This window comes from Sander vitreus, chromosome 7 (genome assembly GCF_031162955.1).
Source record: "Sander vitreus isolate 19-12246 chromosome 7, sanVit1, whole genome shotgun sequence".
Lineage (NCBI taxonomy): Eukaryota > Metazoa > Chordata > Actinopteri > Perciformes > Percidae > Sander > Sander vitreus.
In genome coordinates, this window is record NC_135861.1 from 13,681,828 (window position 1) to 13,701,277 (window position 19,450).

Genomic DNA, 19,450 nt, shown 5'->3' on the forward strand with positions numbered 1-19,450 from the left:
CTTCTGCACCCACAAGCAAACACCCTAATCGCGCTGAATCATGTCTGTCAAAATGTTTTTGAATAACCTTGGTGTATATTGCACTCTTAATCAATTCCTAATTGGGCTGCAATGCACACTCAATATTCAATTAATACGAAACTAATCAACATGGAACACTGATTCTTGAAACTTTGGCAAAAACATGTCCCACTAAGAAAAGTGCTAATTCTGTTGGAAATTAATAACAATTTCATGAATAAAAAGAATCAAGGTTATAATCAGGGGGTCCTTTGCACATATGTAAGGTTCTTTTATAGGTTTATTTTAAAATTTTGATTATTTTAATGATTATATGCTGGCCCAGTGCCTACAAAATCAGTTGTCCTCGGATAGGAGATAATCATTTCAACTTGATTAAAAAAAGTAATAATTGAATTGAATAATATCATTACCACATGAAAGAGTACATTGTAATATGTATTAAAAACTACAAACAGTGAGTTTTTAACAATATTTACTATTATTTTGTGGTTGCTCAAAATGTGTCCCACATATTCGTCACCACCGTCAGATATTTATAAAAAGCAATAAAATCAGGCAACTACAAGGTCAACTACATTCCTAAGGACCCCATTTTCAAACCTTTAGCTCTACTGCATGCTTCAAGATCACTCAAGCTCCCTTAAAGGGGTGGTTCAGAATTTTGGACATAGGACCTCATTTCCAAGTTAGCCAGTGTGGTATTTATCAGTGGAGACCGTTTTCAACACTTTTCATCCAGTCCTTCCAGTTGCAGAGTTCGCTGGTGCTAGGCTAGCGCAAGTCAACAGTATCTGCTAGCCTGCCACTAAAAGCAGTCTTACACACTCCACAGTACACCCGAGGCAAATGAATTATAACGCCAGCCTATCGATGTAAATGTCTGTTGATAAAATAATGTTAGAAATAAAACTACCCTTGCATCTCAATGATCGCATTACATTTTGAGGGACTAGTTTCTCAGCAGCAGCGGAATTTTACTTAGCTCCGGTTAGTAGTACTGCGCCATAAAGTAAACAGAGAAGCGCACTCCAGTCAGGAAACCTAGTAGCTGCTGGCTTGGACATCAAGATACCGGCGGAGACCCTACTCAACTGGCAAATGTGTAGCGATCATTTTAGACCAGGCGACTTTGAAAAACCCCGCAATCTAAAGAACCACAAGTCACTCACAACGAATACAATTCCATCCGTCTTTCTAGATGCACCAACAGCTACTGATGAACAGGTAATAACTTTCGGTAGGCTACTCTAGCTAATAAATGTTTAATGTGGCTGTTAAATTTTAACAGCCACATCAAGACAATTACAAAGTCAGCCTATTACCACCTTAAAAATATATCAAGGGTTAAAGGACTTATGTCTCAGCAGGATCTGGAAAAACTTGTCCATGCTTTTATCTTCAGCAGACTTGACTACTGTAACGGTGTCTTCACAGGTCTCCCTAAAAAATCAATCAGACAGCTGCAGCTGATTCAGAACGCTGCTGCTCGAGTCCTCACTAAGACCAAGAAAGTGGATCACATCACTCCAGTTCTGAAGTCTCTACACTGGCTTCCAGTGCCTCAAAGAATTGATTTCAAAATACTTTTGCTGGTTTATAAATCACTAAACGGTTTAGGGCCAAAATACATTTCTGATCTGCTACTACACTATGAACCACCCAAGCCTGCTTGTTGTCCCCAGAGTCAGAACTAAACAGGGGGAAGCAGCGTTTAGTTTTTATGCTCCACATATCTGGAACAAACTCCCAGAAAACTGCAGGTCTGCTGCAACTCTCAGTTCTTTTAAATCAAGGCTGAAGACCTATCTTTTTGATGTTGTCTTTCTTTAAATAAGCATTGTTGACACTGTATAACAATCTATATAAACATATAAAGAGAAATTCCTATAACAAATAATAGAATTGAATTTATGATTATTCCAGTGACATTCTTTTGCAGTAATGGACATATCTCTGATTATTTCTCTGATGCAGGCATGACAATAGTTGACAGAAGAGACAGACGTTGGGCTGGTCAAAAAGTTAGTCGAAGTAACTAACTAATTTAGGCAGAAGGCCTAAAAAGAAAAAAATTGTCTATAAACACTCTGAGCGAGTTCTTGACTATTTAGAGACAGACTGCAGAAGAAATAAAATAGTTTAAAAACACGTTCTGGACTATTAAGAGATTTTTGTCTGCAGGGCTGTACCGGGCTTTGCAAGGTTTGCCGAAGAAAAGAACTAAGATTTGCGGTGACGACCACATCGAAAATGATAAGAGTTATACTAAAGAGATACTAAAGGAAAAGCTTCTGTAACTATGGGGAATGAAACCTCAAAGCCGTGCGACGCATCTGGACCCATAGTGGGTGAGATGGTTAGAAAATATGGACCGGACTGCTTGAGCTATCTGTCATATTGGTCAAAAAGCTTTGGCTTTCCAAAAACTGGATCACTGAGTCCAGGAAAGTTATTTTATCTGCTTTTATTTATTTAACTGTTTTAACTGCTCTTCAATGTTTAATTTCTTATACTGCACTTTAACTTTTTTTCATATTTTATCTGTTTTTTATTTTTTTTATCTGTTTTCATGTAAATCTGTTTTTAATTTTTTAATCTGTTTTCATGTAAAGCACTTTGAATTGCCCTGTTGCTGAAATGTGCTATACAAATAAAGCTGCCTTGCCTTGCCTTGCCTATAATGATATACCTTCAGATTTTGTAATTTAACTAACTTTTTATTTTCCCAGCCCATACTCTCAGTTATGGTAGCAAACTGGCCTGGGGTCTCATTTATAAAACTGTGCGTACGATCCTTACTAAAAGCGTATGTACGCCCAAAAGCCAAAAATGGCGTACGCCAACAAAAATTCAGATTTATAAAATGGTGCGTACGCACACCTGTAAGTAATGTTCCCTTTATAAATCACAGATTACCCAAAAGTGTGCGTACGTGAATCAGCATCTTATCCTGCCCTGTACACTTTTTAACCATAAATAGTCAATGCAAAGCACCTCATGAATGCTGATCAGTATGTTAATGGCCCTGGCAGTTCTTTTGTTATGCTGAATCATGATGACCGGTGGAGAAAAAGCAAAAAACTTCTCAGATGCTCGGGAATTGCTGCAAATTGAATTATAATTTCAGCCTGTTCTTGCATAGTGTAGGGAAACCTGATCTATATACTACCTATATTAACAATACATCCAAAACGGCAGGCATTACGGCACTCGGGAACACCTTCGATATACCAGACCTATATGATAAGATTTAACAGAACTATATATTATATCCAAACAAGCCTTAGTGATAAAGTTGAAGATTATATATAATATTCATAAAAAAAAATAAAAATAAACACTTAGCTGCCTGCCATTTCCCTCTGGAAACAGCCGGTGGCCCCCAGAGTGGCGTGGACCTGTATTTGGACCGGGATGGACCGGGATGGCATGGTTCTGGCGCGTTGCCCTCTCTGCCACACCCAATTCAGTACATAGATCCAAGAGCACAGCTTTAAGGAATTTAAATCGGCATATTAGCCAGTCATCGTCATGGTCCCTGAAGTCTCTTTCTCTCCTGTTTCTTTCATTACCGTAGTCCTCCTGCAGGGCCAGCAGTGCCATCATGCAGCATTACGCACGGGAGTCACCGCAGTATTTATATGTTTACAACAATAGATATAAAGTGTTTGTTAACACCTTGCCAAAATCACAGTATCAACTAGTGGTACGCCACGTTTATAAATGAGACCCATGATTTTTGGCAGCACCATGGCAACCGTTCAAATTAAAATGGTGAATAAGTGTCAGAATAATGAGAAGGAATTGAGCTCCGGGGCCTGTGCCTGGGGCTTAGTTCAAACTGATGCAAACTCTCTGAAACTCGTTTGTTCGATTCACGAGAATGAATGTAAGATGTGGTAAGGAGAAAGTGGAATCATTTTCAGGCTTGCTTTCTGATAATCAAACATAGAGGTGTCACACACTACACCAGACTGAGATCCACAGACCGAAGACATTTCATTTTGGTGGCATACCTGTTGGCTTAACAAGACTGTGGATGCGTACAGGAAATACACCTGGTAGAAGTTTAAAATTTTAAATCAACACTGACTCTTCAGTTGACAGATTGTTCCCCGTTTTAAGACCTAAGAAGGAGTAAAGAAATCATGTTAAAACCAGAGTGTCAGAATCTGATGGCAGGTCCCAACATTGAGCACCCCAGAGCACAGAATAAAAAATTATGCAAAAGCCCTCTATCAGAGAAGTGCACTGATCCAGAATCCTAACAGGAAGTTGACTGCACAATGCCGCAGGACAGAGATGGAGGTCATTATGAAAGGGTCTTTAGGGCCGCCTCCACTCATATCTGTCACCTGCTGCCAGATGGTGATATGTGCAGCCGTTTTCGAAGGCTCCTCAGACAACACGAGACTCAGCATCGAAGCACAAGTGGAAGGCAGAGGGAGCTGTTTAGGAGACTGAAATAAAAACTAATCTCAAATTCAATACTAGCTGACAGCAAATGAATTCCTCCAGCTTACCTCAGCATGAATAAACAGGCACATGGGGAGTCGGCTGTGGGGGAGGTATCGGTCGTTTGTGAGGTCCCAAATCCATTCGTTTCAGCTCAGGGTTTTATACATCAAATAAAAAAACCCAATCTTGCTTTTTAAAGCATCTTTCCCCTCTGTCCAGGCCGATAAGGTACACCTTTAAGGTCTCTCATTCAGGGGCAGCAAATGTTACTCCAGAGCAGAAGGAAGGTTTGGGTTGTTTTGAGTAAAGTATAGATTCCATCACATCGCATCTAAATATCTGAAATATCTGTGGAACTTATTTTTAAGTCCTTGAAAAACAGAAACACAGAAGATATATATGAAACACATAAAAAAATAGCCAAAAAGTCAAACTAATACAAAATGTTCCATGCCACTCTTAACTGCTATGACAGGGTGATAGGGTGTACTGCACTGTACTGTAGACTCTCATTAATTAAGTTAATTACATTTTCAGCGACACAGTCTGTAAGGAGAGGAATGTGGCCAACACATTCTCAACCAATAACCAACCATGTCACACTATTCTCAAGCTAAACAAAGCTAGTGCCTCTGAAATTCAATAGCACCCCTTGTATCCAGGGTATCCAATGTTCACTGGGGAAAACAGAATTGATTAGGTCCAACTTCATATGTGGGAATTGGAAATTAAAGCTATTTCTTGTTGTTGTTCTCTCTGTTGAATGTCTACATAAACCCAGGAACCTATTGCTTCTGAGAATGCCATTTGTCATCTAATTGTAGTAATATTCCAACCATTTCCTCCTCAAGATTGGTTAGAAGGTTATTTGTCACTTTCCAACTGCTATGGTCTACACTAATGGAAACATTCATCATGATTTAAAACTGTACCATAATGTTTATCAAACGCCTAATTCAACCATTAGTGGTTTTCTTTTTTTTTTTACAATGCAGTGTGGATTCCTGTACTTTTCAAATGTCTCTTACAACATGTAACATACATCTTATTAATACTATCCAAAATATCATATTTAGCACGACACACACATTTACACTCTCCCATTGAGCTACTGTATGTGTGAGTGATTAGTGTGATGCTAAAATTAAATGCTTAATTCTTTCTGATGAATATAAATCTGGTGATAAGAGCGTGATTACTGTCCTGTCTCTGCTTGCATTTAAGATACAGTTCAAATGTTCACATTAATGTTGAGTAATTTTATGCCAGAAATATGCCAGTTAAAGCAGCTCACAGCTGTGCTCAACGTTATAGGAGGTATCCTGACACAAATATAAATATTGCTGTTTAATTGATAGTGATGTATTTACAAGAAATAATACACAATACAGATTAATTAGTAAGGATATTTAATTGAAACTACACTGCGATCGCAAACATTTAAAACGGATTATTTTTCAGTCCTGCATGAAGGGAAGATACAGCCAGCTATGGGAGGAAGATTCACTGGGAAATATTCCACATTTTCCCATATACAGAACTTCAAAGATGCAATAAAATCCTTGCTTAAGGATTCTTAAAAGGCTTTGCCATGTTCTGATGAATCAATGAGGTAAGTCAATATTTGAAACTCCAGTCCTCTCCGGGATGCACACAGGAGGGATACAGAGCATAGTAAAAGTAGTTCTAGGAGATTATAATGCTGGCCAGAAGCAGCCCTTCATTTATACTAGCATTCTAAGTCTTGTATTCTGAGTATTTATTTAGGGTGACCGCTGGCTAATACTTAGTTCTGATTGATAACCACAGTCCGAGGTGAATTATTTCTAAACACTAGGTATCTAATCATATCACTCCACTTCCAGCAAGTCCAAGAGATTTTGTTGATTTTTCATCAAATTAAACACCAAGACCTTGTACAAAAAGGCTTTACTTCTCCGAAACTGTTGACACCCACTTAACTAACCATGGAAGATTTTTACCATATTAATTCTAAATTATTCTGAAAGCACAAAACATTTGATTGCTGGTTAGAGCCTTAACAGCAATCTTACTTGATTTGTTTACTTTTTTCCAGGGCTGTTTAATTCTGGCTCTTCAATGCCAACTACAGATGTTTCTATGATTTCACTCCTGCAAAGTGTTTTTAGGCAGATGCTTGGAAATTCATTGAGCTTGAAGTAAAATGTTTTTAAATTAATAGTTTGCATCAATGATTTATGTTTTGGCAAGTGGTTGTGTAGTAAGAGGGAATAAGTACAGCAAGCATCGCAGCAAGGGCTTATTTTTTTCCTAATGACCAGATTGCTGTACAGTGGCTCTTTGATATATTTTAATGTTTTTGAATATTGCAGTGTTAATTGAACAGAAATGATATCTCCTCTCTTTAGTCCTTAAAGATAATAAGTTACTTTATAAGAATAAATTGAGCTTTCTTGGTTATACACCTTTGTGAGCATGCTCTGCCAACCAGGTTATGAATGTATGACAAAACCACTTCTGGCAGATGGAGACTGATGATCCAGTGCTGGAAGTGGATTTCTGTGTGACGGTTAGCTGTATGGGTGTGAAGCAAACTGCATCCAGCCATACCTAAACGCCTCTTCTTTGCTCCCTCGCTCTTTCGCTTACCCACATTCACACAAACACACACAGGACACGCCCCTGCCTCAGGCCGTTCAGACCCTCTGGGAGGATTGGGGGGAGAGCTGGTTAACTTCCAATGAACTCGCTCTGGGAATGACTTCCCCTTTGCCCCATTGCTCTCCCACACAGACGATGCCTATTGTTTAAAAAAAAACCTTCCAAGTCTGGATGAATAAACTACCTAGAAGCACCTATCTAACACTCTCACACAGTGCTTTCTCTACCGAGTATTGCACGTCTGCATACTAAAACGCTTTCTCAGAACACAGAGGCTTTGGAGGTCTATCGTTATATTGCGCCATACTTGTCTTGCAAGTGGAGCATATGTCATGTAACCCCTTACTGAATATTAATGCCAGGTTACTCCGTGTTACCAACTGTGACTGTGAGCCTCAAGAGTGAGGCAAGGGCTGTGCAACACAATGCTTTTCAGAAACGATTTGCCCTCTACTCCTTTGTTAAGCACTAATTTGCTTTGAATAAATAACCCTGAATGCGGTTTCTGCACTTCATGATTGCAAGAGTAAATTTTGTGGCTGGAATCTATGGTGCAACACAGACTGTAGACTTGAATTGTCTCCTTGAAGCTGTTTGTCTGAGATCAAAACTCTGTATATTTAACAGAATACTTAAGTAGGACATATTATGTGATCCAGACTTGTGGTGTAGATCCTAATCCCATAGTGAGTCACAGTTCCCCGAGGAAAGCCTCATTAGACATCCGCTGATGTGTATCGGATTTAGTGATAAGTGGTGCTAATTGCCATGTAGGCAAATTTAGGTGCCGACGTGCTGTTGTGCTTTTGAATAGAGACACGCGTGCACACAAAAAATACACACAGGGACCGTACACACATAACCACATACACACGCACGCACACTAATTATTTTAGGTCCCAGCTGTGAGGAGGGGCTGTTGATTGGGAGCAAGGCAACATGAAAGATCACTCATTCCTCAAGATACTTTGCTCATGCGACAAAGCCCTTATTCATCTTGTTCTCAGCTTCAGACTCTGACATTCTGAAGAGAGCTAGCATTTGACCATTTGTAAGGAAGGAAAATTAGGTCTCTCATTAAAAGCAAAATCAATGACAAGATTTCTGCACTACTGTCAGTGCAATCTCAATTAGGGTAACAATTGAGGTAGTCATTCATTAAAATGAATGACTACACATTCAACTGCTAGATAGGGACTGTCTTTCAGAGATAGAAACCTGGCTTATTCTTTTTCCAACAAAATTCATTGACGAGGAAAAAAATAGAGATAGTTGCTATGCGCAAATTAAAGAATGATGATTTGCTGCCTTGAGCTGACAACAAGGTAAACTGTTCCTACGATTTGTAAAATTGGAGAAAAGCTTTGGGTGTTCTTTGCCATAAAATCCATACTCGGAGGTGTTATATGTTCTGTATGCCATCAAAAACAATCTTTAAATTACAATTCATAACCCATATGCTAACAACATAAATAGTGCATTTTTGGGAGGCTTACCTTCCAGACACTCCACCAGTGACAGCAGAAGTATAAGTTTCCATAGCAACTCCATTTTAATGGTCTCAGGTCAATACCAGCTCACATCAAATCACAGGTGTGTAGAATCCTGGCTTTGTCCTTTACAGCAATTTTACCATTCTTCTGTCAAATGAAAAGAAAAGAGGGGGAAGCAATTAGACACTAAAGTCCATGTTTGTAAGGCAATGACATAAAACACAAGAGGACAAAATATCTTTTCTGATAACATTTAATCTTTGCAAACACTTTTCAGGTCAAGGTGACAGTTGATAATAGCAGCTCTATTTTGAATTGCAGGCACTGTGAGAGTCTGGGTATAAAGTATATCTGTGAGAATAATCAGGAAACCGCTCTCTTTTGCAAACACAGAAAATGATTTGTCCAAGCAAAGCACTTACTAAACACTTGGGCTGAAGCGTTTGCTTAAGTGAGCTTAACATTGCATAATAGGGATCATGTCTGCAAGAGAAACATAAAGGGATTGCTTGTACTCAAACCTGCTGAGACAAAACAAAAAGCAAGCTGGTTGTCAGACACTTCCCTAGCATGTAATAAAGCACTGTCCTGGCTCTTCAAATTCATCTGAGCTGGAGGGATTATGCATTTCTGACATAAAGAGATGACTGTACGCAGGGCAAAACCATTTTGGGTCCTCTGGGAAACACAAATTGATTGATTTTCTCAAGGACTAAACTGTAATGTATCCCTGCTTAGACTCAAATGAAGTCCCAAAAAAAGTTGTGAAATGATAATGAGACGTATTCCTCCCGTCACTGATAAACAGTGATGTATTTAGTTGTCTAAATGCTCCATCGCCCCTGACACGTTGATAGCTATGATCCTTTCTGATAAAGCAGCAGATACGTGTTTGTGTATGATAGGTTAGTTATGGAGTGAGGAAGGATGAAGAGAGGAAATTAGCCATTGTCTTTGCTCAAACACTCCCTGGTAAATTTAAGTGACTGATGACACCGTTTCCTCTGACTACACACCGTCAGCATGCTGGAATTAATGAGGAAAACAATTAATAACAACATAACATACAGTAAAGTCTATCAAAAGGCAAGTGCCAAAAAAGCAGAGACAACTGAAAGATTACACTTTCATAGTTTCCCAGTTATCTGCGCGCCTCTTATCTTTGCACCACTGAAAGGCATGACAGAGCATACTGATGCTTATGTGAATATATCAACTGCGTCCCTGACACGTTCGCCTACACTTCTCTTCCTTCTGTGTGTACTAAACCATTAAGAGGCAACTGTTCCCCTATAAATCTCATTATGGGGATCAGGTTTAGAGTGTCTTAGTTCCAACTTATCTTGCAGTTATTAAGATGCAAATGTCATGAGTAAATGTTGGCTTTTAATAATATAACAGAGACTTAAAATCCCGTCTTGTGCTCCTGGATATTTTTGGAGTGCTTCTCCTTTGAGGAAATAATTGTGAGAGATGAGCTGAATAAATTACTCCGCACAATGTCTTTAAGAAGAAGAAGAAGAAGAAAAAGAATATGAGCATAGACATTCAGCAACATTTTATATTCCAACTTCACACATATTCCATGTTATTTAAATGTTGGGTTAACATCTAAAGTAAAAACATCAGGCTGCAGATTGAACTGTTGCTGCAATTCAACACTCGCTGCTTCATGTTTTCAAAAACTGGAGTAAATGTAGTAACACAAGTAATTGTGTAAAGCTTTGGCACTCTGGCCATCTAAAATGACTTGATCCACAAATGGACATGACTAGAACGTGTGAACCATTAAGACACCCTATTCATAAGAGCAGGTATCTGTTGGCCTCTAACAGCCATCTCTTGATCTCTTTTACTCAGCAAACCCTGAGACAAGAGACATCAGACAGCCTTTTGATCCAAAGCAGCTCAGCACTGAGATGATGGCTAGGGGAGTTGGGGAGTGTCCATGGCAGTATTTGACTTCCTCTTCAGTACAAAATTAATTACCCTTGTGACCTTAAGTGGTAGTGACAAGGCCAATGACTTACTTTCATCCCAAATTGATTCTCTCATTTGTTTGCTGTATGAGATGGAAGTTCATGATAGGAAAGGCTTTGAAACTCTGCCTTTCAAGTTCCAGCCTCTTTAATGTCTCTGGAAAAGCAGTAGTTGAAAATGGAATATGATCAAGGCTGGAATGACAGTCCTGGCCTCAACATTTCCTTATCGAATTTGCACAAACTCAACTATTGAAATGTAACACAACAGCAATGAATCCCCCCCTCTCATTTTACAAATGCAGATCATGTAACTGGAGAACAACATAGAAAAACTAAATGCAATAAATGACATTTACAAATTGTCTTTCTTCCAAGGTAATGATTTAACACTGCTGACCGTGTGATGGGCACGCTGCATACAGAATTATCTCCGTCAAGTGTTTCATATTCCTATCTATTAAACTGACATTTCAGCTCAAGTACTTACACAAACTTCTCAATTTCTGGAGGAAATATAAATGGTATCTGCCAAATTCAAAAGCTTTGACATAGGTATACTGAAAATGGGCCAAACGGCTGGTGATTGATGTTGGGAGATCAAAACATTTTAATTAAAAGCAAGTCATGATGATTAGAGGAGATCTGCAAAATGCCAGGTGAATCTCAGAGATGTCGTCTCTTACTTCATGATCTGTGGGTAAGATTTTTTTCATAACAATTGTGTAAAATGCTCAAATGTCACATTATCATGATAACCAACATCCCAGATGGTGTCTAGGCTTATATACATTTTTGATAATAAATGAATCATTAAAGTGATTTATCAAACAGTCAAAAGACTGTTGGTCCGACAAAACAAGCAATAAGCACACCTTACTTTCGGTTACCTGTGCTTCGGGAAATTGAGATGTGCAGCTGGCAAAAATCAAACCAGTCCTTCAGAGACAACACTTTGAGACAATAATCCACGCCCAGTGTTTCCTCTATGTTGATTTTGTAGTGGCGGCCCACCATGGCAAAATTCCTGCCACCACGGTATCAGAAATAGGGCTGTACAAAAAATGTAGTCCCGGTTGCCTTTTAAATGATCCTGCCAACATAATGCACATAATGCCGCTCACATTGTAATTTAACAACAAGTAGAACTATTCAGAGGTTATTGGACCCGTCCAGTTTAACTCCACATACTGTTGTGTTGATGTAGTTTATTGTCAAAACGTTCGCTTTCTTCCGAGTCGACTATTAAACGAAAAGCTCCACCAAAAACAGGGGAGGGTTGGGGTTATTGTTCGGCCAGACCTGCCCCCACTGCTAAAAAAAAATCCTAAAAGGAAACACTGCACGCCTTTGTGACCACTCAGCTGGATTACTGTAATGCACTTTATATAGGGGCTAGTGGGTCCTCCATTGCTCGTCTTCAACTGGTACAAAATGCTGCTGCACGTCTTTTAACTGGCACAAGCAAGTATGAGCATATTTCACCTATTTTAGCTTCACTCCACTTGTTGCCTGTCCATTTGAGGATTAATTTTGAAATTCTTTTATTTGTTTTTAAATCCTTGAATGGCCTTGCCCCACCTTACCTCTCTGAGCTGCTGCACCCCTACACTCCCAGCCGATCTCTCAGGTCAGCTGCTCCTGATGGTGCCTAAAGCTACAAGCTCAGAGGGGACCGAGCGTTTGCCGTTGCAGCTCCTAAACTTTGGAATGGACAGCCTCTGCACATTAGACAGGCCTCCTCTCTGTCTAGTTTTAAAAATCTTCTTAAAACCCACCTCTTTTCTTTGGCTTTTTAACACCAGGTAGAGTGTTATGTGTATACTTACATATTTTTATTGTGTGCGGGCAGTGCATTTTAGTTTTTTATTTATTCTACTTATTTCTGTTTTATCTTTTTGTGCAGCACTTTGGAAACCTTGTGTTTGTTAAAATCGTGCTATATAAATAAAGTGGATTGGATTGCATTATTCATTTTCAGATATTTTATACTCAACAATTTATTTATAATTCTATGTCAGAGAGGGCAGTGTGAAATAGGACTTCATCTAATCACATGTAATCAATAACATGCATTAGAACACCAGAAAGCTGGACACAAAACTGAACGCTCCATTTTATTGGACTTTTGAGAAAATGCAGCTGCTTTGAGGGAAGCCTCAGATTCGTGGAGACAAAGCGCCTCTCCAAATTTCAGTGTTGTCAAAGTGACACCTCTTTTCCTCTTTTTCTCTGACAGCACCAGCTGGAGTTGATAAACCGCAGATTGTAGCTCAGTCAGCCATAGAAGCTGACAGTGATGTCAGTTGATTCAAGCCTCTCCACTACACCCAATCTCTCCGCTGCCATGAATTTTTCAGGGCTCAAAAATGTATTAGTATAGATGTACTTCTGGTCCCTTTGGTTGAAAAGTCCAGATGAAGATAAAACTCGTGCCTGAGCACCCCACACCCCCCGAGCTCTGAATCATGAATGAGACCAGACTTACGCTCTGCAGGAACGAGACAAGGCGAGGAAAATGGCATACAATGCTGCATCTTTAATCACCTGAGCTGTGACTTCACTGGATGTGCAGACACCAGCTCGATCAGTTTTTTCCTGCATGTGAGGCTCATCTCACGGCTCTGAGTGCCTCCAGTCATTTAAAATTCATTTTCTGGTGGTGCTCGAGTTGAGACTTGTAGTAGTAGAGAACGTGAAATTTCTTCCTAATCCTGCACACTTGGATTCACCGCACACTTGAATCAAAGATTTACCAAGCAGCTTTGTGGAAGAGTGGCGGTGATAATGATATCAAGTCTTAATCAGATAATAGTATTTTACAGTTCTGAGGTTGATGTACCCTAAATATGTAATTATTGAACCAAATATACACAGCCATAAGCCAGCAATTAAGATTTTCTTACTCTTATTTTGTTTTTTGACAGTGCACTATTTTCATCATCGAACGGAAATGGTCCTTGCTATGTGTAGGTGCCATATCTGTTCCACAAAACGTGTGTAGCCTCCTGCACGATTTTAACAAGAAAAAGAATGACAGTACTTCTAAAGTTTATTTTGAAAGTGCTTACTTCTGCTTGTACTGACTGTCAACATTGAACTCAATAGTGCTTTCAAAGTTGCACAGACATGAAAAAGCCACAACACAACCTAAACTTCCCTCCGCCAGTTTAGCTCTTCAAGAATCTATGCACATATAACCAATGAGCTCAAAACTTTCTTAAAGCTTTCATGCGTGCCAAACCAATTTTTATTTTTTTTTTATTCCTCACAAATGGCACACCACGGGAGTCAAGGGAGCGCCAACATATTCCCGAGCCAAGATTCTATCTCAAATAGTGGCACAGGACAAAGAGACTAATGGTGTTTTGATCTAAGCACACAAGCCGCAGGCATGACATCACACATGCCAGCTTCTTCATTTCTCCAGACCACACCAGGGGCGCTCCACCAACGCGCTCTTCCCAATCTCCCCTGTGACACAAACAACTGAGTATGTTGAACGGTTCTTCTTCTCTAAGCCCAAATTTTAACATAATGGGCAGCGTATATGGTAATAAGATACACATCATTATAGAGCTATGCAGTTTCTAAAAGCATTATTGATTAAATGGTTACATTTTAAGCAATGCACTTATTGTAAATTCCTTAAAATACGTAATAGATGTAAATGAATTGATTAAAAAAACTGTGACTTTTTATTTTATTGGAAAAAAACTAAATGTGACTGGAGTGGCCTAGATCTTAATCACTCTAATTAGGCACCTGCAGCAACCACATTGTGTATTTGTCTTACAACTGATGCTGCTCAATTCTAGTGCACCTGCCATTACTAAGGTACTAATTAAGAATCCCATTAAGATTCAGGGGCCTGCCGATTAATAGTTCCTTAAACACACAGATTCAGGTCTTTTGTGAAACACTTTGGTGAACCCAGCAGTTTTCTTGGGAAGCAATTTTAAGCCCATAACGAAGAAAGGGTAAGCTGTTATTACTGTGAGTGAATGAAAGATCCTCTTACAGACAAAAAACTTTAAGTGTCTGTGAGCACCGAGGTTTAAGGCATCTATACAAATTGGGAGAACGCTGATTACAAAGAATCTGGCAGATAGTACTGTATGGAAAAACATATAAACTGTGGCCCACCTCAAAACTGCAGACTTCCAGCTGTGATGTCCATCAACACCACATTACAAAATTGAGAGACTTTGTCTCCTGTCCTTCTGAAGATCATGTCACTGACTCAAAAAGAGGAGGAGGTCGAAACATGAACTTTATAGTACCCCGCTGAGCTGGTGTGCATCAGAAATTGAAAAAACAGCAACTCATGAAGCAAAAAAACTGAGGTATTTTGATGCAGTGAAAAGGATCTGCATTCTGATTAGCACAAATTGGGGTTGATTTTAAACGTTTTAAGGCAATAGGTACATGTAAGCAAAATGGTTTCAGTTTTGTGTTGCTGCTTTTCCACTTACAGTTTGTAAAGAATTTCTGTAGAAAGTCACAAGGATGCATTGTGTAGAATTCAGTAGGTTCCTTAAAAAAGTAGGAATAGCTGTACTTAGTTTGAAATAAAGACAAAGATTAGCACTGCGGGCAAAATGTTGGCGGTCTGCTGCATTCCTTTTATTTCTGAATGAACAGCAGAGACACAAAAAACTGAAACAGGTTTCTGAAGAAACCATGTGGATCATTCTAACTAAGTCTCTGTGTGTGTGTGTGTGTGTGTGTGTGTGTGTGTGTGTGTGTGTGTGTGTGTGTGTGTGTGTGTGTGTGTATGGGGGGGGGTTGTGTTGTGTGCTGTGCAAACCGCTACACCCCTTGATCATGTGGTGCATGTGTGTGTGTGTATGTATGAAATGTAATATACTGCTATTTGTTACTTGTTTTTTACTTATTGAGTGATGTTTCATTTTTAAAATGTTGTGTTTGTGCTTCCTGTGGGACTGCAGATGTAAATTAGCCTAAGGCTAACTCTGGTGCAATGCATCAAATGGTTACATTTATGTTTTAATTGCACATTATCCCTTACAAATAAAATTGAAAAATTGAACATCGGACATTGGACATCATTTTGCCTGCATCAACCTTCGTCAGTCTATGTGCTGTTTTTCCACTTCTCATGCAGGCTCCACTCAGTGGGGTACTATGAACTTCATGTTCCACCCTCCTCCTCTTTCTGGGCCAGTGACATCATCAGAAATGTGTCCAGCCATAAGCACACTTCCCCAAGGAGATATGTAGTAGCTCTACTATTCAAACCACTTGGATACTGAAGGTAAGAAGAGTAACTGCACTCCAAAGTAGTGTATGTGTAGGGAATTAAAACACACATTTTGGTAGAAACAGTTATGCCCAAGGCACATCCAGCTGACATTATGTCAACATGAAACAAAAGAAAGTCTTCACAGCACTGGGACTTCCCTGTAAACAATTGAAAGAATGACACAAACTGTAAACACATTGTGACAGGGAAGAGTACACTGTCGACAGAACCCTATCCTGAGTCACCTCTAATTTACTTAATAGCAGAATCATAATGTGCAAGGCAGCTCCCTCTCAAACATATGGACACTTGATTTCATGAGGATAGCTATTTCAAACGGAGTCACACGCTAAAGGACATTAAACAATCTGAACAGCAATCAGGCTCGGAGCTGTGTGCAACCAAAGAAAGGGAGAGATGATGAGACTGGACTGAGTCCAATCCCTGTTGATCGCTGAAGACAAATGAGTTCTGCAAAAGGTTTAAATGAGAAAGAAGTAATAGATAGATTTGTGCCCTCTTACAGAGATGCATGGTATAAATGATCATGGCAATCAGAGGACACAGAGAATGTTTTTATCTCTAATGGGTTGTGTAGAAATTGTACAACTCAATTGGGAACTGGTATTTCAAACCTGTTAGTTTCCTAATTGACACATGGCTAAAAAGGCATGGACGCAAATATATGCCTTGACATGTGCCATTACAACCTGGATAAGTGCGTGCTGCCTATTATTATTGACTGAGAGAAATAAATAAAAGTGAGCAGTCTGAAAAACCCAGAACGTGACAGCCTGTATGGTTATATTTCTCTGTGAATGTTTAAAATATATAAGTATCTTCGATGCCAGAAGTGGAAGTTTCTGTAGACTGACGGTTCAAAGCAGCCTGGTGATTGCACAGACCGAAAATAAGCAATAATGTGTCATGAACAGTAACAATTAGAGTTAGAAAATAGAGAAAAGCAAATAGTTGTGGTTATTTACCTGAGTACGTCCCCTGCGATGCTTGAGGATGTGTATCCGTTCTCGGATATCCATGTTACACAGCGCATCTCCTCACTCCTTCAGCCCAGCAGCTCCCGGCATCGAGTCGACGGCGACAGGGAAGTTCGTCTTCAAAGTGTTGCTCTCGTAGAAATGGCCAAACAACTCTCTTCTCGCCTCTGCGGAGGAAGGAGTCCGAGTAGTTGCTAGCAGCCCGGGTCCTCTGCTTTCCATTCTCCAGACCCCGGCACATTCATTTAGGGCAGGCAGGCAGGCAGTCCTGCTCGCTCCGCCGCCAGGCAAATACGAACTAAACCCGCAGCCGTGGTGGCTTTCAACAAAAATGTCTGCGGTGTGAAGGTGTTTAAATGTCGCTGAATGAATTCATTTTAGGAGCAGAAAGTGCTAACGGTCTGGTTGACGATGGCGGTGTTCAGTTTGAGCTTGTCCACAGGATGAGGACTGTAGTTGGCTGCGCGCGCGGCGGCAGTGGCACATGGGGCATCAGAGGTGGGTAGCTACTGTAGCTGTTTCTTGTTGATGTTGTTCACCCTGCAGGTTCACAGCACGTTCACTCACGATCCTATGAAGTGATCTTGCTTATCTGATTTAGTTGTTGTTGTTGTTGTTGTTGTTGTTTTTCTTTTCTTTCTAAGGAATTAAAAACAGAAATTAAACATGTTTAATTTTCTTTGGTGGAAGAAGTATTCGGCCTACACTATGCTTTTCTAAAGTAGGACTACACCATAATGTAAAAATATTACTAATGTTACGTAAAATATTTCTAAATTCTAAATACTACAAGTGAAAAGTAAAAATACATAGATATTATCATAAAGTGTAGCCTACTTAAAATATAAAAAGTAAGTGGCCGGGTTAGCTCAGTTGGTAGAGCAGGCACACACACACACATATATATATATATATATATATATATATATATATATATATATATATATATATATATATATATATATATATATATATATATATAGAGAGAGAGAGAGAGAGGTTTGCTCCTCGATGCAGCAGCCGCGGGATCGACTCCGACCTGTGGCCCTTTGCTGCATGTCATTCCCCCTCTCTCTCCCTTTTCGTTTCTTCACCTGTGAAAATAAAGGCCTAAAAATAATCTTTAAAAAAATATAAAAAGTAAATGTTTTTGCTTCCACACCCACAGTCCACTCACACAAACAGGTGTTTCACTTATTAAAAGTATTCTCAGGACTGTGTGGGCCTGTACAAACTGTACTTGATTGGCATCTTCCTCTCCCTTGCTGTAGCCTACTGTACCTGTTAAGGTGGGACAACATTTACCCTGTTATCCTTCTTATAAGTTATCAGTCATCTTATTAGAACATAGAGTTTGGTAATAGAATGTAATCCCCAGTTTAGCTCCACCCAACATACACCTGTCTAGATGACACCTGTGTGTAAGTGTGCAGAACTTTTAATTTGCAAAGTAACTGGTAATTAGTGTAAAGTAGTATAACATGGAAATACTTAAGTAAAGTACAGGCACCTCACAGTTGTACCTAAGGACAGTGCTTGAGTAAATGTAGCCTTGTTAATGTTCATTTTAGGTTTTTTTATTGGCAGTCCCACACTATCAAAGAGACAGCTATAGTTGTTAGTTACTTAACTGATAACAGTGTCCTCTTTGGGGGTCTGCTGGTTGCCCCCTGCTGCTTTAAAAGTCACTAAAAAAAGTGATGATCAAGGCATTCCAAATAATACAGTACCTTTGTAGCAGCAGATGTAACTGTGATCAAATTATTCACAGTTTTTTCATGAGATGTTAACATGTTTTCTAAATTAACACAAAATTAGTACATAAGAAACAGATTTGTATCAGGAATAACACATATGTGTTAGTTGATACACACGCATGATCATGCATTTGTTTCTATCCTTTTCTACTTCTACTCAATAAAACTAGACAGACTGCCAACTCATTAAGTTTAAACAGTCAGAATTTGGTATATGCACTGCCTCTGGCTCATAATCCACTCATAATGTTGAGTGGGATTTAAGAGAATCTACTTCTGTTTGAGCCTATGGGAAAGTGATAATTACAGCAGAAATTACTGAATGCCCCACTGAGCCTTGGAAAGGCAAAAGGAAAAAAAGAGTATTTGGATTAACCTACTGAATGAACATTTAGTATTCCTTAGCCAGCCATACACACAGCTAATGGCACATCAAAGCTCCAAGGAACACTTAATAGTATAGCCACCCTAAACACAAATAGCTGCAACTAGACTTGAATATTTCATGAATTCTTTCATGCTCATGGCTGGAGGGAAATTTTCTTATCGTTTTACTGTGACGATTTCTTCCAAAGAAACTGAATTTTACCTCATGCAGTTTTACTCATTTCCCTCTGCACTCCAAGGAGGCAGATACTGCATGCAACCATCAACAATGCAACAATGAGCTTTTCATTGTTGTTTGGAAGATGTCATTTAAGTACATGAATTAAGTTTGTCCTGAGGCAGTAAATGAGATGCTGAAATAAGCAATTTGTCAACGCCACCAGGAGTCGGAAAGACAAGCGTTTCTCTCTGTGAGCAAGAGAAGGCAGATTATTCTCTGCAGAGG

The 19,450-nt window shown here is 39.4% G+C and overlaps 1 protein-coding gene across 1 annotated transcript in view; it reads right to left on the reverse strand.

Annotated features, from left to right (window-relative positions):
• Window positions 1-17,291, reverse strand: part of cntn3a.1 (contactin 3a, tandem duplicate 1) — a 79,456-nt gene extending 62,165 nt beyond the window's left edge. Inside the window, exons 1-2 of the mRNA XM_078254732.1 lie at window positions 16,850-17,291; window positions 8,622-8,765 (exon numbers count right to left, since the gene is read on the reverse strand). Of these exons, the coding sequence (XP_078110858.1) occupies window positions 8,622-8,676 (55 nt within the window). The 5' untranslated portion in view covers window positions 8,677-8,765; window positions 16,850-17,291. The remainder of the gene's footprint in view (window positions 1-8,621; window positions 8,766-16,849) is intronic.
• Window positions 17,292-19,450: the final 2,159 nt, after the last annotated feature.